Below are 20,692 nucleotides of genomic sequence, written 5' to 3' on the forward strand. Positions count from 1 at the left end.
TTGATCAATAGTGTATAGAGTCTGACTTATAGTGGTTGCTTTGAAGGTGTTTTGTATTCTGAAAAAAAAATATATATCTCATGGGATAAAAATTAGTAGCTGTCATAATTGAATGTTGTTGGATAAATTTGGAAAGGATAATGATTTTTGTTTAGCTAATTGTTGACTGTCGTATAGATAATGGACTGGTTTTTTAATTCAAGTTTATGCATTTCTTTACATTTAAATGTATATTGTATTTGCAGGCTCATTCTGCTTTCATTACAGTAGGATGTTACTTCCAGAATGAATAACTGGAATTCTCTGTGTTCCTTAGTGTAATACAGCTTTAAGTTATTACAGAGAGGGATGCTTCACTCCTAAGTATTGTATACTCCTATTCTCTTCATGTTTCTACAATTAAAGCTTAAATAGGAGGTGATTTATATTGCTATGACGTGCGAGAGGCTTCTTTTTCAGTATCTAAGCACTGGCTTCCTGTAGCATGACTATTTTGAGTATAAGAATGCCATGTATGGGACTTTTTTTTTTATGTATAGGTTAGTGCTGCAGTTGTTGCCAAAGAGCTGTCAGTGTCTGACACAGATGTATCAGAAGTATCTTGGACCGATAATGGGACCTTTAACTTATCCGAGGGGTATTCTCCACAGACAGACACATCTGATGGTATGTAATGGCTTCATCTGTTTCACCGATGAATTGCAGTCATGTAAGTTACCTGAAAATCATCGGAGAATTTGAGGACAGAAGTTTTCTGGGTTGGTTGGTTTGGGTTTTTTTTCACCTACAATGAATATAAATTAATTCCAGAGTTTTATATAATTTTGGATACGTCTTGTGTAAGAACTGTCCTCACCTTAAAAGCCATGAAGTGGATCAGCAAGTGTCTAAATAAGTAAGTAGTGGTGGGTAAAATCAACACGTTCAGAAAGTGCTAGATTTAGTGCTCTCTTCTGCCAAACCTTTTAAGCAAATAAATCATTTAAGTTAGTATCAATGCTTTTGTGGGTAAGCTATACAAATAAAAGCTGAGGAAGAAAAAGTGAATACTTTGAATTGCCGAAGGGCCAGTTAAAGAAAGTATTATTAGGTTTTATTACCAGAACGCTAATGAAGACAGCCAGCAATAAGCCTAAATTAGATGTGAAGACTAAGATAGGAAAAGATTCTCAAGCATTCGTCTTGGTATTGACCAGATCTTCAAGTTCTTACTTTTTACGCACCAAGCTTTCAGTTAGCGCTTCGCCTGAATAAAGATTAAGGGCAAGAGTAGTTTGGTGTAATTTTACCTGTGGATTCGTGGCTCTGCTCATCCTGCATTTCTCCTCTTCTAGGAAAAGTTCACTATAAATTACAAGCAGGGTGATACTACGTAATGACATTATACAGGCTAAATTAATAATTTAAATTATTTTGTTACTATTTCAAGTTGTAAATAGATGGCATTGTATGATCACAGAATCGTAAATTGGAATAAATCAATGTCCATCTCATCTAACCTCCTATTCAAAGCAGGTTCAAGTTTATCAAGTTGCTTAGGGCTCTGACCATTTGAATTTTGAGCATCTCCAGTGGCAGAGATTCAGGAACCTCCCTGGACAGCCTTTTACAGTATTTGCTCACCTTCATGCTGAAACAGTTTTTTTCTTACAGTGAGTCAAAATTTCCCATGTTCCAGCTTGTGTCAATTTACTCTTACCGTTCCACTGTGCACCTTTAAGAGTCAGGCCCCGTCTTCTCTATACCGTCCCGTTAGGTAGTTAGACAGCTATGTGATTCCCCGCCCCCCCCCTTTGCCACCTTCTCTTAAGGCCCACCAAAGCCCGTTCTCTCAGCATCTCCTCTAATGTCCTGTTCTCCAGCCCTCTAATAATTGTGCTGGCCCTCCAGGAGACTCACTCCAGTCTTTCATTTTCTGTCGTGCACTGGAGAGGTCAAAACTGGAGAAAGTACTCCAAATGTAGGTGTAGGATGGAGGGTGGAAAATCCCTTCCATTGACTTTGCTACTTTGATTTCACTATTATAGCTCAGTATCTGGCTGTCCTTTCTTGCTGCAAGGACATACCACTGACGTGCTGTCCATGGGTCTTTTCTTGAAAGCTGCTGTCTCATTGCCCCCAGCCTGTACTGCTGCACAGATTATTCCATCCCAGATGCAGGACTTCACACTTGCTTTTGTTGAATTTCATGATGTTCCTTTTCAGCCTCTTCATTTTTCCAGCCTGTTGAGGTCCTTCTGAGGGCACCCAGCCCTCCAGAATATGAAATACACCTGGCCCACAGCAGTTCCTTTCTGCCTGTGAACTTGCTGAGAGCGCACTCCATCCTGTCATCCAAGTCATTAATAAAAAACATTGAACAGTGTTGGTTTCGGTACCTTTGAGAGGTCACTAATAAATGGCCTTCAGTTGGACCTTGTATCGCTGATCACAGCCCTGTGACCCTGTCAGTCCAGCCAATATCCCACCCATCTTACAGTTCACTTACCCACTTCACTCACCAGTTTGGCTGTAAGGATAATGTGGGAAACTGCGTTAAAGGCCTTGCTAAGTGAAAAATAAACAACATCCACTCTTCTGTCCTATGGAGCATTTCAGCAAATGGGACAGACACACAAGTGCAAGACCAGATGGGATGCATCCAGTGATTGGCTCATCTCCTGTCAAAGCTCTGTGCATTTGAGACACCACTCTGCATACAGCACAACCCTTCCTCCTCACCTTCCCAGCCTGTTTATCCTAAAGAAAATGGAGAAAATGATGTATGAGACATTTTTAGGATTCATTTCCTTAGCCCTTATGAATGCTTCTATTGCTTGTTTTCATAGAAAGTAAGTTCAAACCGATTATTTTTTACCTTCTCATTCCACTATTAGATCATAGTATTCCCTTGTGCTCATTAGGCCTCTTCCACAGGCCATGTACTGTACAGTATGTTTTACACATTTCTAGTAACAAATATCATGCCATTAATGCAGCCGTTATAATATTTTATTAGTTTACATTCTGCTTTTTGGCCTCTTAAAAACATGAAACAATTCCAGATCATCTGTAGAGTTTTCATTTTCTGTTTCCTATTTAATACAAGCATTGGCCAAGAAAGGAAAAATTCAGAAATAAAGTCTTTACAGAGGTTTTGTATTTTTGATTAAACAGGTAAATATTCTTTTTGTTATTCTAAAAGTATATTAAAAGCTTGCAATACTTTTGTACATGCTTACATATTTCTAAATTATATGTATTGTGAAAAAAAAAGAGTTTAGAGACCTCGTGTCCCATTATAAATTCTAGGACTTTCTGTGGTTGCTGTATTTAGAACTAGCTGTGCTAAAGGTTTGCGTGGGTTGTTTCATATACAGCTAGATACTATTTTTAAAAGGTATTTTCCTCAAATAGTGAGTTAGGTGAATACCGGCTGATTTATGGTATTTGATTTACGACCTCAAAACCATTTTATTTTAGATGTCACACAAACTGCTCTGCATTGAGATTTCAGAAAACTGCCAGTCTATAGATTAGTAAATGTATTTAAACACTTACTGACTGCATTTTTATATTTGTCTGCTTTTTGGGGGGAAGCCTTTCGTGTTTGCTAACATTGTTACCTTCTGTTAATCCTGTAATAGATTTTGACCGACCTAGTGATCATGAAGAAGCTTTCGCTAGAGATCTTTCAGAATTTCCTTCTTTAGAAAATGGTGCCGGAACAAATGATGATGATGACTCAAGCATCGGTATGCCCATCCAGCAAAAACGAAGAAAAGAACAAACGTACTTCAAGGTGGATCATGCTTCCAGACAGAGTAAAGAGAGACCATCCACTGCAGGGCTCTCCCTGCCTTTGACCAGTGACCAAACCTTTAATTTAATGAGTGGAATTGCTGGGGATGTCATCGCAGCTGCAGTATCTGCTGCCATCAAAGACCAGTTGCAGTCGGCACAGCAAGCTCCCTCACATGCAGTGCCCAGTTTGAGCGAGGAGACAGACACAGAAGAAGCTGATGATTTTGAACTGCTTGACCAGTCTGAGCTTGAGCAGATTGAGAAAGAATTGGGACTTTCACAAGGCCAAGAAGCAGAATCCCAGGAAAAGAAAAAGTCTTCAGGCTTCCTTTCAAATCTGCTTGGAAGTCATTAACCTGGAAATTGCAGATGGTAACATAGAAGAAATTAAACACATACACAAAAGAAATCAAATGCAAAAAAAAAAAAAAAAAAAAAAAAAGGAAAATTCTGAGCTGTAAGCTTTAACTATTCCTTTAGATGTATTGTAATAATTTCCCTTATGCAGAGTGAATTAACTGGATAAATATCAGCTGATACTGATAGTTCAGTGTTTCTGGTAGTTATACCTCAGTGTAATAGCATGGAAATGAATTATCTATTCACTGTTTGGTTGCAGGTGAGTGTTGGAGATGAGTTGTTCCAAGAGTTGAGGGAGAGGGGTTTTTTTATCTTTTTGCCAACCATGCATTTTGGGGTCCTGAGCCAAATTTTTAACATTGGCAGTTTATTTATTCTTGGTTGCCAACCGTGTGATAAAATTAATGATTCACACGGCGAGGGTAAATTGCCACAGGATTGCAATGAGATTAACTAAATCTCACCTCCTTCAGTCATGCTGAAAAGCATGAATCCATGAGTTAGCATTACGTATAGCACATCTACTAAATATGAAACACATTAACCAACACAACTCTAGTTTAAGTATGTGTGCAACACTATCAAAGAATTTGATTTCATACTTAAAACCTTTGAATTATTTTGGATATGGCGATGCATTTCCAAGGTTTTTGCTGTTTTAGGCTTGTAGAGTTGTAAAGTGGCATGCTATTTGACTGACCACCTGCTGTGTTCCTTGATAGAGTCTGGTCCTTGGCAGTATTGCCCATGTGAAGTCAGCCAACACCTTTTTATTTTTACAAGTTGATATATCATCTAACCCAAGCAACCTTTTTGGGAGCAGGTGTGGATAGTAATTGTTTGGAATAGAGGTTAGAGAGTTAAAAAAAACCCAAACCCCACTTTTTTTAGATACCACTTCATTAATTCAAGATTCTGTGGGGTTTGGGTTTTTTTTCCCCAGGACAGCTGCCATCACTTGCAACAAAAGTTGTGTTGCAAGCTGAATATTTTAAGATACTTAAAAGTATTTGGTGAGGTCATTTGCTGTAGAAGACACTCACAGTCTTCTTCTTGGCATGTAATTTAGAACAAACAAACAAGAACTTGTTTAAATTGTTTGCCAGTTTAAACTCCAGACATGCTGAGTGAGTGGCATGGGATCTTAAGCAGGTAACTGATTTAACTTTTTCTAGGGCTTTTTTGTTCACCTGTGACAAAATTGAATTATAATATCAAGAGGTAGTAATCAAAGACATAGGAAGAAGTAAAGCTAGTTTTTTTAATGTGATGTAAACCATTAGCAAAGTTGAGGGACCATGTCAGCTGCTACTACTACTAAAGTCATTTTCCATTTACTGGCATTTGAAGAGGTGAATACTGTCATCTAGGACCCTCAGAAAGTACAGCAACAGAGTATAAAAATCTTCCACTAACATATATGTGTAGGTAAGCCTGTGTTCAAAATTAATTCCATTTTTTTTTTTCCTTTTGAGGTGAAAAAATAGGCAGATGGCCAAAAAGAGTATAGTAAAAAAGAAAGATGCTGAGAATTTTTGACACTACCTTTATTGTTGCTTGTGCTTTTGTGTCAGTAATGCATATTGACCGTGTTTGCTGTCCTTTTCCTGTAAAAAACGTGAGCCTGTGCCTTCATTATCAAATCCATTATGAAGTAAGCGGGTGCTGGATATAGCACCCACAAGATGCAGTTTTTGAAATACATTTTAACATTAAAAGCAAGTTTCTGGAAATGATTAAAAAACGTGGCCACATCACTTCCACAGCATTGGTCACTAAGTTTCCATTTTAGCTTCCCACAGCCTGTCCTTCTCATTTGGGAAAAAAACCAAACCAAGACAGAACAAAAACACAAAACCAAACCAAAAATAAAAGAAGCTTTTGCTGGAAAATCAGTAAGTTTAAAGGCCATTTAAATTTCTCAGATGAGTTAAAAGCCTCATTTCCTTGCTGCATGTTTAGGACAATCTATACACTTAGAAGAGTACAACTTCCAATTTGTTGATGAAACTGTAAGGCACACAAACAACTGTGTGCTTCCTTGTTCCTTGTACAGGAGTACTGGTGCCGGGAAGGGAAGCAGGCTGCGGGACAGGGAGAGGTGGGAGGGAGGGAGGGAGGGAGGGAGCAGTCCTTCACAGGCTTTTCTGGAGCGGATTGACAGGACAGACTAGCTGGCTGTCAATCGTGGCTTATAACAGCATGCACTTTATTGTTGTTTTATGAAGTACGTAATGCAGGGGCACTCGTCTAGAATAATAGATCAAGAAGGAAAAGCAGTTGGAGGAGTTTCTTGGACTTTTTGTAAATGATCCATTTTCTGGTTTCAAGATAGAAAACTAGATCCAGTTTTTCTCCAGTAAGAGTTTCTTTGGTTTTTTGTTTGTTTGTTTTTTCCCCAGAAAGAAAAACAAAGCAAAACTTGAACATGCAATTTGTTCAAGTTTAGGGGCATAATTGCTTATTTGAGTGTCGTTAGAATTTTTTTTTTTCTGTTCTTGTGGTAGTTGATTCTATTCAAGCCCCTAAGTACTGTTTAATGGAAAGAGGTAATTCTGTAATATTCAATATTCTTCCGCAGGTAGTGGAAAGATGCTTAATTTTCTGCAGGATATTACCTCTTCCTCCCAAACAACTGCATGAAAGAATCACTTTGCTTGGACATGATACATTCCACTGCCAGCAGTTTGACAGCAAAACACAAAGAAAACGTTTCTCTCCTTTGTGCAACCCTTCCATGTTGCCTTCAGTTGGAAATCCCTCAGGAAAACCTTCATTTTGTTGTATTCTAGCAGCAGCCACAAAATAGCAGTTACTTAAAAATTCCTGTCACAGTGGCCCACAGCATCTTTCCTATCGAGCACTGTCGTCACCTTCCCATCTTCCAAAACTGAATACACGGGTAGGAGGAAAGGCAAGCTATGTATGAGGTAGGATGTAGCTTGGAAATGTGCATTTGTTCCGTGGAAAGCCTGCTTGCCTTCAATTTCCAGTCAAAGGGCAGTACGGGCAGTGCAGAGGGCATAGATCAGCGTGGGGACGTGTGAGCAAGTGCCGTGGGGTAACACAGCGTGATCTTGCCGTGGGATCAGTACTGCCTGCACTATCTGGCATGCTCTTGCCTGCCAGTACATTGAGGATGCTGTGTATTTTCGCAGTAGCGTGGTTGAAGCGCTCACCCTCCCTCGCTTTGCAGTGGCCGCGTCATATATCCGTGCTGGAAGAAAACGATGTGTCAGGACAGGGTCTGTGGGATGCTGTTCAGTCCTTTGTGCTCGGCAAATTTCCCCTGGCGTTAGTGCAGGCGGAGCGATTGCCGCTGGATCCGTGGCCTTTAGGTGTGTCACATCCAGCGGAAAAGCAGCAACATGGGGCTTTTGCGCGTGGGTCCCACACACCTGCTTGCCACTCCTCAGCTTGTTTGGGGGGGGGGGGGGGGGGGGGGGAGAAAGTCTATGCAGAGGAGGGGAAGTCTTTTAATCCAAAGTAATAGGATCTGAAGAAATACTAGTTTTACTTGGTTTTTGTTCGTTTTGCACTTTTCCCGGACTGTTTAAGCCTTCTGAACAAATTTCCCGTAGTCTCTGTGTCTGTTCACTGCACGAGCAGCGTAACGGTCTGTGAGCAACACCAACCTGGGTAACCAGAAACTGGAAAATTACAAAATGTCTTTATTTAAAAGTATTTTGCAGCACTTTACCTAGCGTGATTACTATTTTGTAAACATGGAATTATTATATTGATTGTTTGTAAAACCATTTAATAAATGCGTGTTAGTTTTTATCTTTCATCATAGCTAATGCTTCGTTTGTTCCCAAAATAGGGGAAAATACCCATCCACCCCCCAAAAATAAAGCAGAAACCACAAACAAACAAACAAACAAACAAAAAAGCCCTCGAAGGGAGCTCCACTGCTCTCCTCCTGCAGGGGCCGGGCTCCGCTCCTGCCCGCAGCCCCCCACGCTGCGTTACCCCTGCACAGACCCGGGGCGGCGGTGACCCCTAAGGCTTAACCTTAAGACTTAAATTTTAAGACTCAACCCAAGGACTTATCCCTAAGACTTAACACTGAGACTTAAACCTAAGACTTAACCTTAAGATTTAACCCTAAGACTTATCCCCAAGACTTATCTCTAAGAATTAACCCTCTTATTTATTAAGAGTTAACCCTTAATTATAAGGGGGGTAAGTACTGCATCTTTCATGTTGAGATACCTAAAGGTATTACTGAGCTTTGGAAATTACTGACAGTCACTGAGTTTCATTTAAAGCTCACTTTTAGTAATCCAGTCAGCACCTGTTTGAAGTGTTATTCTATTTTACCTTACTGGGAGTGGGATCAATGGTTCTCATTTTCTTTTGAAGAGTGTTCAGAAAATAGGACTGACAGCACTTAAAAAATTTGGAATACATTTGGCACCTGATTATTTTTGAACATATCCTCTAAAGAATTTTTTTCCTGAAATTCAGTAAATACTTGTTTGGAAATAAAAGCCAAATTTAATTAAGAAGGAATTAATAATACTGTTGGACACTATTGAATGATGACACCGGACAACAGTATCATGGGACTAGTCTGGGAATAGTATAATGTATTTGCCCCGCTTACATAACTGGATTCACATGAGATCCCCCCAATAACGTGGTATGGGATTACAGCGCTGGGGGCCGGGGCGCTGCCCCCGCGGGCCCGCCGGCGGAGCGAGCAGGCGGCGCTGCGCAGCCTCCGCGTCGCTAGGGGGCGGGCGCGGCGGCGGCGGGGCAGCCCCGCCCTTCCTGCCTGGCGCCCTTCCCGCCTGGCGCCGTGCGGGACTTCCTGCTGGCGGCGGCGGCGCGGGAGGCCTGGCCCCGCGGGCGGCAGGTGGGCGGCACGGCGGCGGCGGCGGCGGTCCTGCGGAGGGCGGTGGGCGGCACGGCATGGCCCGGCTCCGCGGGGGTGGCGGGGAGGGCGCGGCCCGGCCGCTCGGTCGCGGTCCCTCATGGCGGAGCCTCTCTGTCAGGCCTGGCTGGCCACGTCTCAGCGGCCCGAAGGTTCGCGGCTTCCGCCCGCGCCCCTTCTGGGGTTTAATCTATTATTATTGCTTTCTCCCCTCGGGTTTAAGTTGTGCGGTGGCTTCTGGTGTCCGCAGGGTAAGCGCCTGCCTGTCAGCCAGGCCCCTCCGTCTTGTGTCAGCATTGCGGACACCGCCTCGGACCGAGTTCAGGTGGAAGCAGCCGAGGCCGTGACGGGCCCTGGGCGGGGGGGCGGCTGTGCCCGGGCTGGGGGCTTGCGAGCGCCTCGGGTTTGGTTTTCCAGAGCCCCACGCAGGGGAAGGGTCAGTGCTTTGGTTTGGTCGGTTAAAATTGGGAGTGAAAATGCACGTGGGCAGTGGGAAGGGCTGGTTGCAGCTGCTTTTTGCACTTTTTCTGCTTTTTGTACTTTATGCAGCTTGAATTGTGAATGTTGCTTCTTCATTTCGTGGTCATATATGAAGGGTGATGGTTTTGGATGCTCTCATTGGCATACCTCTTCTTCTGATCTGTTTTTTTGGTTGTTGTTTTGTTGTTGGTTTTTGTTTTGTTTTTTTTTAATCAACCTGAGGGTAGTCTAGTGCGTAGCTGCTGTCTACCTGTAAGAGACCAGATCAAACTGTCCAGTCTTCGAGGTTTCTGCAAGGGGGTTGTGATTAATAGCAAACGTGATTCTGCATCATTTGGTTTGTGGCAGTAAAATACTTGCTTGGGGGCTAGGAAAGGGATAGGCAGCTCTGCAGGTGGGAGGGAAATGCTTCAGAGCGCAATCGAGATCCATCAGTGAGCAGAGAATACATTTTCCTCTCAGACAAAAGGCATCTGTTATACTGAATGGATGCTTATGGTGTTTCAAATAAAATAGTGTGTTTTTTATTTTCTGTTAACATATCTTCTGTCCCTGTAGGATTACAGATAGCGCAAACAGAGAATGAGGAGTCCAGTTCTTCCAGGGAACAAGCATTTCATAAAATACCTTTCAGTTCTCTGTGTATTTGTGTCTTTCACAACTGCTCCTCCTTGTTGGTAGGTTCTGGGAGGAGCTGTTGTTCCTCCACCTGCTTTCAGACCCCCTCCTCCTGATGTCTTATTTCTCTTTTTTTTTTTTTTTTCCAGATTAAACTATAGGTTTTCTAAATTGGTTAAAACATGGGGGTGGCTTTAGTGCTCTCCAGTTAGAACATGCTTTTTTTGCTCTTAGCTTTTGAAGCGTTCAAGAGATTCCATCAGCTTTGCTTAGAAAGGTTAACTTTCATTAAGCACTGAAAAGAAAGGAAATGAGTGGCTTTGGAAAGGGCGACATCAGTTACAGGTCACTGCCATCTAGTAGTCCTGTGACAGCCCCGATAATGCAGCTCAACTACATGGTGGAGCATAGAGGAAGACCAGTAGTAGCAGTGGCTTCAAGCACGAGATCTAGGCATGACTGACTGTGTCTCCAGATTCACAGTACTTTGGGGTAAAGTGTTGTTGACAGTACTTGTGCTGCTCCAGATAGCTGAGGGGGTTTTATTTTTTAAATGCGGTAACCTTTTTTTTTTCTATTTGATAAGGCTGTGGAAAGTGGAAAATGGGCATGAAACAGGATTTCCCTTCCTGCCCTTTTTTTGTAGCAATCACTAATCTCCTCAGAAGCCTATAGTTGGCAGAACACGCATTTGACAAGAACCTTTAGTGTCTGATCTTCAGTAAAAATTGCAGAGCTTTTGAAGTACTGCTGCTAGGGCTGGGAATACTCATTCTGTCTGAACCCTGGCAAGCACAGTGGGTGCTGGGTCCAGAGCTGGGATGCTCAGATCTCCTGTGGTACGAGTTATCTCTGATAACCCTATCAAAGTCTTTTATATTTTCTTTTACTCCTTCTAGTACATAATACCAGCATTAGCAAACAGCATGTTTACTAAATTTAATTCTGTGCAAGAACTGTCTTGTCTCAGTGCTGCTTTACATGGGTGCTGTCAGGATGTTGTGTCTGGGGATTTTTTTTTTGTGGCTGTTACTTATCTTTGTTAGCATAACGGTTATTTTTTTGCTCACTTTCCAGTAATGGCAACCTACACTTGTATTACTTGCCGTGTGGCTTTCAAGGATGCTGACATTCAGCGTGCCCATTACAAAACTGACTGGCATAGATACAACTTGAAGCGTAAGGTTGCTGACATGCCTCCTGTCACTGCTGAGAATTTTGAAGAGAGAGTCCTAGCACAGAGAGCAGTAGCAGAGGAGCAGAACAAAATCACTGCCACTTACTGCACAGTTTGCAGCAAGAGATTCTCTAACTTCAATGCCTATGAGAATCACTTAAAGTCCAAGAAGCACCTGGAGCTGGAGAAGAAAGCTGTTGAAGCTGTCAGCAAGAAAGTAAAAATATTAAATGAAAAGAACCTGGAAAAGGGCCTGGCCCCAGAGGGTGTAAACAAAGATGAAATGAACACAGCTATTCAGCAAGCCATCAGAGCTCAGCCGTCTTCGTCTCCAAAGAAGACACCTTTACCTCCTAGTAATACAAGTAGCTCTCTGGTTTCTACAGAAAGCGCCAGCTTATCGCAGAGTAGAGAACGATCGGAAAAACCTCCACGGCTACAGTGGTTTGAACAGCAAGCAAAGAAGCTGGCCAAACAACAAGCAGAGGAAGAAGAGGATGTGGAAGAAGGTAAGGCGGTAACCATACTGACAAGAGATGGCTTGGGGTAAGCTACGTCGTTGCTGGTTTTGTGTTAAAGTCTCCTCCTATTTCTGTAGTAGTACAGCATTTTCTATCACAAAAGGTCTTCCTGTTGGTTAAATTTTCAGCTTAACAAAGGAGTTAAGGTTGGCGGTTGGCCCATGCTTGCAGCCAAGGACTCTGTTAGTGTCTGAACTGCCAGCTGGAGAAGATACTAATGTGTGTGAAGGTTCAGTGTTACTAATACGAACACTATTTCCAACGTAAAATTCCAGAAGTTTCCTTTAACAAAGTCTAACATAAAAGGTTACCCTAAAACTACTTCTGCAAAATAGATGAACTGAAATCCACTCATGATATTTTGCTGTTGTCCCATCAGTCACTTATCTGTTGAAGTGTTGATTTTTCTTTAATCTGTCCTTCAAGACCAGAGGAGAAAGTTTGCTCCTTAGCCTGACACTGTGTGACATAGCTTCTCAGGCTGTCAGCATCTATATCAGGGGTCCTCAAACTACAGTCTGTGGACCAGATACAGCCCCCCAGGGTCCTCAGTCCAGCCCCTGGTATTTACAGACCCCCCCCGCCAGGGGTTGGGGGGGGAACCAAGCAGCCGCAGATGACTGCCTGCCACTTCATCCACGCGCCGGCCCCCTGGTTAAAAAGTTTGAGGACGCCTGATCTATATCAAAATTGGTTTAAGAGTTGCCACTCGTACTACCTGTTTGTGCTGCTTCATCCTCACCACTTGTGTGGATACAGCTCCTTGTTGGAGGTGAGCCTGCAAAATGGACAACTGAAAAGATCAGAGCTTCAGAATTCCTGTAAAAAGGTTATTTTTAACATGGATGCTTTCAGTGCTGTAGTTTACAGTGCAGCCCCAAATGCATCTATGGGAGCAGTTGAATGGGGTGATTAAACTGCAGCAAGGGGACAGGTGTGAATGAAGTGGGACGATACCATGCCAGCTTCATTACTGAAACCGTTGTGTCACATTGCTACATCTGTTACAGCAGTTTTGTGCTGGTGAAATTTCATTTGCAATTCAGGGACTCTGTTCTACAGGAGAAGAAACTTACATCTCTCAACGTGCATCTCTGCATCTAAAGAAGGAGCTAGCATGCACTGTTTTGTATTCATGTGTTAGTCATAAATTGTAATGCTGAAATCTCAGTAGGTTTCTGAGTGTTGATTTTCCTTTTAAGTGTTTGTTCAGGAATGTTGCCTGTTAATTCAGTGTCAGGCTTTTGAAATTGTTAAACTACATCCTATAGCAGAGATCTCTAATTAGCCACCTACAACACTGGAGAGCATTGTGTTCCCTGTTCTCAAACACTGTGCGTGCGCATGGCATTTGGAAGGGGACCAGTACGAACAGAGTACTGGGAAATGCTCACTGCACTGGATCTGAACTCCTTAAAGATTTCTAGACCCCTCTAGCAGTATAATCAGATTGCTGGTTCATCTATCCATTAATGAGCTCTGCAGTAATCTTGCAAATGTGTAAAATAATTAGTATATCTTGGTATTACTAACATATAATGTAACATAGTGTATCTGTGACAGCTGGTTTTGTTTTTCTCTGTTGTTGACAATGTATGTGTAAACAGGAGTGTTTTCCCTCACTGCTGAGTCTCTGCTGGAAATCAGTATTTTCATGATTCTGACAGAGTTGTATTGTTTTTAATGAGCCATACTTGTGTTCTTGTGCTGTGGTGAATTAAATTTAAGGCTTCAAAACAGCAATAAAGTTTCAATAGCTGAGAAAATGGAGAGAGGGTGGGAAATAGTGGAACTGTGCACTTTTTTTATGAGCAGACAAGCTTTGCTGTGCAAATGTCTTTTACTGGAAATGGTGTATTCTTACACCTGGAAGTGACCGTGTGGCACTTCGCTGTAAGAATAGAAAATGCAATATTGTCTATAGCTTTTTCTAACTTAATCAGGACTTATTTTGCTTGGGAGAAGTAATCATACAAATAAATATTTTTTTTAACTTCCTTTAAAAGACTGGGAAGACATGGATTCTGATGAAGACATCGGCTCTGAAGAGATGGAAAGTGTAGGAGAAGAGGAGGAGCAGGCAGAAGCTGAAAGCACTCCTGCTGTTGGGGCCATCCCAGTCACGGACTGCTTGTTCTGTCCCCACCACTCAAGATCTCTCACGAAAAATGTGGCCCATATGACGAAAGCTCACAGTTTCTTCATTCCAGACATAGAGTACCTTGTGGATCTGAGAGGACTAATCCAGTACCTGGGTATGCCTGTGAATGTTCTCTGATTTTTGGTCAGGATAATTATATACTGTTACTGCTTATTTTCACTTGGATATGACTTTAAATGTTTTGGGTTTGGGTTTTTTTTGTGTAAAATCTGAGTGTTGTCTAGTTCCTTATTTTGATCATGAACAGGACCACAGGCTTTCAGGGGAGAGTGGGAGAAAACCCCATTGATCAAACATGTGGTCATGTACCCTGTAGGTCTCATGTAATTTTCTAACATTGAGAAGGTCGTTCAGCTAATATGAAATTTAGGACAACACTGTTGCTGATGTGTGCATATGGACTGTGTACCCTACTAACGAGTCACAAGTATTTGCCTTACTGGTTTATAATACTTATAAGAGAGCTAAAAGCTGAAAAAAAAATACCTTCTTGGATGTCTACAAATAATGATGCAAACAAAATAACTTTGGAGTAATAGATAAAAACCTGTATTGTTCATATGAAATTTGTTATTGAGAGTACATAATGATCCATATCTTGTCATAAGAAATCTTTGAATGCACAGACTTGTCCCTGGTGGAGCCGTATGGTCAAGGCATAGGAACAGCAGGGCTTTTCTGGAAATGCAAGGCTCAAGGCTCTTCCTCTGTCTCTGCGAGCTAGGAGGCCCACATTAGAGGAATGTTCATTATTGACTAGAGAGGCTCTGTTCAGACCAGTAAAAGTGTCAATGTTTTCCGCAGGAGAGAAAGTTGTTGTTGGGAAAATCTGCATCTGGTGCAACGAGAAAGGGAAATCCTTCTACTCTACAGAAGCAGTGCAGGCTCACATGAATGATAAAAGCCACTGCAAACTCTTCACAGATGGAGATGCTGCCTTGGAATTTGCAGACTTCTATGATTTTAGGTGAGAATGCTTTTCTTTGAGTGGAGCACAGATGGGGACAGACAAAAGGACAGTTGAATATTGCATCAGAAACTATTACTCATTCTTAAAAGTTAGCCCGTTTCTGGTTCTGATGCTTATTTTGCATAGCTGGTTGACCACTTTTCTAGGTAAAAATAAACACGATTGGTTCTCCTCTCCTGTGACCACTAATACCAGTCCTACATAAAAATATGTTTTGAATTGTTTTGTATGTTTGCTGTTACTGAGTGTAGATTCCAGTGCACCAGAAGAGACCATGAAAGGGTATTTCTGTCTTTTCCATTACCTTTTAGATGGATTGTGGGCTTAATACCTACTGTGGATTTTTAATTTTTTTAAGTAGCTGGAGTTAAACAGGACTGCTGTGATTCAGAGGCCTCTGGTTGAGCTTCCTGTAACTTATCCTAAGATGAGTTCAGTTTGGTCAGAAATACCTCCTATTATGGTGACAGGTGGATTTAGCGGAGCTTCTCTGAGCGCTCATTCAGCAGCTGTGCAGAGCTGCTGGGCTGCACAGTGGTGGCTTTTTGCCAGAAGTCGCTGTTACATGTGCAGCAGGAGAGCCGTGCTGAGTTATAGGACAGGGGGAGGAAGAGTGGCCCTTGTCTTGGGTATCTGTTCAGGGCAGGGTGCTACTGGGAAGAACTCCCAAACTAAAGTAGATGACACGTGACAATGTTTGTGGCTTGCTGTAGCTGTGCATAGCAGTTTTTCTGTGTAATGGGTCTGGATAGCTGTAGCTGCTCGCCATATATAAACCATGTACTGCTACTCTTCCACAGGAGCAGTTACCCTGATCACAAGGATGGGGAAGATATGGAGGTGTCTGGAGAGCGCCCAGCAGAGAGAGAGTTGGATTATGATGATGACACTATGGAGCTGATCCTTCCATCAGGTAGGCATAAGATTTGTGTTACGATGTCTCTGTTTCTCACAGCTGCAGCCATTACCTGCAGCGTAGGTCATCACTGTAAGGGGTTTCCTATGGCAAGGGAGAAGGTAATTTTGCATCTAAGGGTCTTTGGGGTCTTGGCCTCGCCTTCCATTATTCTCACTCACAGGTAGTTCCACTTCTTCAGCATGAATGTATTTGTGGACTGAGGCAGGGGGTGCCTTTGCCCACTTCACCTCTTCATTAACGTGACTCTCATGGTATACTCCAAGAGTTTCCATGCTTCATAGCGCAACTTGGAGAGGCTATAACTTAGGTGATCTAGTGTAGGTTTTTTTGCAGAGAGGCAGCCGGAAACTAATTTAGTAAACTAGTTCAGTAAAACTAAATTATTTAAACAATGTACTCTTGCAGTGTGTAGCATTTGACACTCTTGCTTGGATTTTTATTTCCGTGTTGTTTTGGGGTTTTTTTGTATATTTGTTTCTTTTAGTGGTTTTTGTGTGAGTGGACCTCAGCCCTTTCATTCTGAAAAGTGCTGCCAACTATACAGTTACAGAAGATTTCCTGAATGTCAGCAAGTTACTTCCCTGGTCACTTGAAACAGCACTGCCTCTACTCATTCTCCTAATGAAAACTTTCTGTTCTGATAACTGCCTGTTTGTTATCTAAGCTAAGGCCCTCTTGAACAACAGCACTCTTTGGGTTTTTTTCCTTCAAGGTAGAGTGCAGTACAGCAGCTCTTAAAGTATTTAAATCAAGGGCCTAGTAGTCCTAAAGGTTTTTAGCTTCTGAGCCTTCTAAAAGCATTTCTTAGCATAGGGATTTTCCACAGTTTTCACGGTGTGCTTGAATACTACATTTCAGAAGCTGCTTCATTATGCATAGTAAGATGTCCCCTCCTCTCAACAGGTGCAAGGGTGGGTCATCGTTCTTTGATGAGATACTACAAGCAACGGTTTGGTCTGTCAAGAACGGTGGCTGTTGCGAAAAATAAGAAAGCAGTGGGTCGGGTGTTGCAGCAGTACAGAGCTTTGGGCTGGACAAGTCAGACAGGTGAGTGACTGTGGCTTTTTTGCAGAGGAGGTTCTAGGATGTCGTTACTGTACAATTAAAATAGGTCAATTTTGTTTCACATTTGTGGGGTTTTATGCAGTTGTTTGTCTTCCACTCGGTCCCCTTTCATTCCTGACATCCAAGCAAAATAAGTGACAGGAAGTTGTGTCTAAAATCCATCGCAGCTTTGTGCAAGCCTTTCAGTTCATCAGCATGTGCGTTTGTGATATTTGGTGACTTCCTAAGATTTGTTGGTTTCTGCCTGTCAAAACAGCTACTCTTGCTATTTATTAAGGCAACATAAACCATTCTTTGACAGTTAGAATACTTTTCAAGTTGGAAAGCAGTGACGTGATCTATATCCACTTTTGAAATAAAAGAATCATACATTGGAATGCAAAATAACAGTTTCCCTTAATCAGAGTCATGGGTATTCGTAGGGGGAACTGGCATTTCCCAAGAGAAAAGTGTAAAGAATTAGAGCAGTATGGGAAGGAAAACGTATAGCTAACTGCTGATGTAAATGGACAGGTTAGCTGGTTTGTATGTAAGTAGTAAGTAAGCTTACAGACACTTACCCCCTTTCTCTTCCTCCTCTCTTTCTGAAGGGGCAGTCTTTGCTCAGCAGCGTGATATGCAGTACCTGCAGAGGATGAAGTCAAAGTGGATGCTCAAGACAGGAATGCGTAACAACGCTACAAAGCAGATGCATTTCCGGGCGCAAGTCAGATTCTGAGTTCCCAAGAGAGCTGCATGCAGCTGGTTTTGGGAGGGGGGATTTAATAGTTTCTGGGCCAAGGATTCTGTTGTTAAAATGGACTTGGTACATATCAAATGGGGACACGTATGCTGGTGTGCTCTCCTCCCTACCAGAAGAGCAGGGAACTTGTCTCTTCCAGTGAAACGATGGTTGATCTAACTTAAAAAATAAAATAACTTAAAGGGAATACGTGGCAAAGTAGCTATGGCTATGAATAAAGAAGCACACATAGTCTTGCTGCCCATCTTTGTGCAATCCATTCCTGTGGGGCAGCTGACATTGTCATTTATCTAAATACCTTCAGTTTTCACTTCTGCAAAATGGTTGATGCCAAAAGAAGATCCTAGATCTAAGAGCCTGAGATGGGGTGTATTGAAGGCTTTCACTGGTGAGGCCAGACACAAATTAGCTGGTTGTTTTGGGCTTCTGGCTGGTACTATTGAGGTGAAAATTCAGGAGCAGAGATTCTGGGAAAAGTTAAGTGACAGCTGTTTGAAGCAATGCACTGATGGAAGATGTAACTCCAGGATTAATACTGTCTTCAGAAGTTGACTGCACTTGTTTAATGCTCCAGCTCAGGGCTGGATTAATAATTTACAGTGCAGTTGTTCTATGCTGAATGTAATGAATTTTCATAATCTAAAACAGGGGTCCTCAAACTACGGCCTGCGCACCGGATACGGCCCCCCAGGGTCCTCAGTCCGCCCCCCGGTATTTACAGAACCCCCCCGCCCCGCCGGGGGTTGGGGAGGGAAACCAAGCAGCCGCAGATGACTGCCTGCCACTGCATCCACACGCCGGCCCCCTGGTTAAAAGTTTGAGGACCCCTGATCTAAAATCTGCTCAAAATTACTGTAACATTTAGATGAATGCCAATCAAAATTTCGGATGATCTGTTAAAGACTTCCTAATTAAAACTCTGAAGTTACTGTTGATGACAGCTTTTGTTGTTCCCATCGAGTACTGGCATTTGGTATGATCTTGCTGAAGGACAGTGACCCGAGACATGGATTGGCTGGAATGGAGGCACAGTCTCTCGCTTCAGCAGGTCAACTGTTACAGGCAGGTGTAGAGAAAAGCTGCTTGTTAGAGGGCTGAGGCACCAGCACTCATGTTGGTCCTGCTGTTACAGATGTTAAAAGCTTCTGTGACCTTACATGAAGGTGAGAAGAACTGGTGAGGTGGGCACTTACATGCAAAGGTGTGGGCTAGCTCACGAGGCCCCGAGCTGGTGGTGTGCTGGATGCCGTGGGTGTATGCCACAGGAAAATTACTGTTTGTTTGCTCCATTCATTGCGAAGGCAGCTGCAGCTGGTTAGTCATGTCACACTCCTGTGTTTTAAGATGACTCTGGATTCCCTGGTAGCGGCTTTTACTGGCATGATTTTAACGTAAGTGTTCTTCCTCTCCTGTGGTGTGTGTGTGCGTATCACTGGGAGTGGTAGGGGGAGACTTTGTCAATTAACACTGTAATTTTCTACTAAAGTTTCCTGAAGAAGTAGTTCATAAAAAGTATTACTGTTGGCATATCAGCACTTCTGAAAGAGTATTTGTGGGACTCCTAGGAAATTTGTCATTTCACAATGGAGGTGCGTGCTTGTATTACTCTTCTGTGGATTTGTCTGTGGTGTTTTGCTTTCTGGGTTTGGTGGGGTTTGGTTTTTTTTTTTTTTTAGTAAGTTCTGCTGCCTTGTTAGTTTTTTAGTGTTTCTGCTTGTACTGAGAAGACAGAACTTGATCAGTAACGCAGGCTTATAGATATGAGACAGTTTTTTCTAAGTCAAGTCACTCGTACATTAAAAACGGTTTGAAAAAAGGCTATGTTCACATCCAAAATCCTAAACTACAGTTAGGATGATAAAGGCATACATCCTTTTTCCGGGCAAGGCAGTATTACTGCCGCTGTGTATCCATAGCTGCATCTAGCTCACATTTCAATTTATTCTAGGAGATTTGTTCTGGGTTAGTGTGCTTTACTTTTAAAGTTAGAAGTAAGGCTTCTCTTCTCAGCTATGTGACTCAAGCCGTGTGAATCTTAAGATATCATACCCTTTATTACACTCATAACCAGGCCCAGCTTGCAACTGTGATACAGATTTCTAGCACTGAGGGTATATCCTACTTGTATTTGTCAAGCCTCAGCATGTGGCCCTTGGGAGCTGCTCATGGTAATCTCTGACTTTTTCTTTGAAGTTAGATTACTACCAAAGGATCGTATGCTTATGAACGTACATTGTCTTTACACACAGAGCAAAATGAAATGCCACAAAATGTAGAAATAGATGCGTTAGGCTTCAGGTTAAGACTCTTGTAAAGAAGTCTTCTCAACTGACTGAATACCAGTGTAAGTCAACAGTGAGCATCAGAGCAGCATTCAGTCTGGAGCTTTTGGAAAACACTCATGGAATATCCAAAATTTACGTGAAGGACAGGACAGTTGTCCTGGAAGAGTCTTGGGCATAACCTAGTACAGTTGGTCTCAGAGGTAGCTTTTAAAGGAGTCTTTGCAGTAAAGGCAGAAATACGAGGAGGTAATTGATCCAATGACAAATGATTTGGGGTCCATAAGGTTCAGGCTGGAGGTGCATGGAGTGTGCTGTTCTCCTCAACATGAAAGGGCAACCAAAAGAAACTCCAGTAGTTAAGTCCATGCAGACTTGCTCAAAGAAGCCTGCTGCTTATGAAAAGATGGGGATTGCCTGAATTTCCTGAACAGTCTAGTTCAGAAGGAAATGCAAGTAAGCAAAAGTGAAGATTTGTAGTCATATGGCAAGTCTCAGAGGGAAGCGGAGGAGACAGTTTGTTACAGTATTCACCTATGTTTCTGTCCTAGTATTTTAAAAGTTTTTTACTCTAAGCTGAAAATGAGTGCCTTGGAAAACCAGCAGAGGGCACAGAAAAGCTTTTCCAGTATTGTGCTTACTATGGAAATAAATAAAATCTAATAAGAGTACATTCATGCGGAACACCAGTAGGGTGAGAAGGCAAAGCTCGCCACTAACAAGTTACGATTAGCA

The 20,692-nt window shown here is 42.3% G+C and overlaps 2 protein-coding genes across 4 annotated transcripts in view; both read left to right on the forward strand.

Moving 5' to 3' along the window:
* The window catches only part of RETREG1 (reticulophagy regulator 1), a 70,148-nt gene extending 62,217 nt beyond the window's left edge, over positions 1 to 7,931 (forward strand). For both annotated transcript variants that reach the window (XM_055705675.1, XM_055705676.1), the window contains exons 8-9: positions 540 to 666; positions 3,627 to 7,931. In XM_055705675.1, the coding sequence (XP_055561650.1) occupies positions 540 to 666; positions 3,627 to 4,138 (639 nt within the window). In that variant the 3' untranslated portion in view covers positions 4,139 to 7,931. The remainder of the gene's footprint in view (positions 1 to 539; positions 667 to 3,626) is intronic.
* A 986-nt stretch (positions 7,932 to 8,917) lies between these two features.
* Positions 8,918 to 18,610, forward strand: ZNF622 (zinc finger protein 622). Of its 2 annotated transcripts, none has more exons than XM_055705819.1 (7): positions 8,918 to 9,004; positions 11,198 to 11,806; positions 13,825 to 14,073; positions 14,784 to 14,946; positions 15,750 to 15,862; positions 16,772 to 16,915; positions 17,524 to 18,610. In XM_055705819.1, the coding sequence occupies exons 2-7, from the start codon at positions 11,200 to 11,202 to the stop codon at positions 17,649 to 17,651; spliced, it is 1,404 nt and encodes a 467-aa protein (XP_055561794.1). In that variant the 5' UTR covers positions 8,918 to 9,004; positions 11,198 to 11,199; the 3' UTR covers positions 17,652 to 18,610. The 2 variants fall into 2 exon arrangements, with proteins under 2 accessions (XP_055561794.1, XP_055561792.1); XM_055705817.1 differs by lacking the exon at positions 8,918 to 9,004 and adding an exon at positions 9,155 to 9,174.
* The last annotated feature ends 2,082 nt before the right edge of the window (positions 18,611 to 20,692 follow it).

This window comes from Falco cherrug, chromosome 3, assembly GCF_023634085.1.
Source record: "Falco cherrug isolate bFalChe1 chromosome 3, bFalChe1.pri, whole genome shotgun sequence".
In the NCBI taxonomy this organism is placed as follows: Eukaryota; Metazoa; Chordata; class Aves; order Falconiformes; family Falconidae; genus Falco; species Falco cherrug.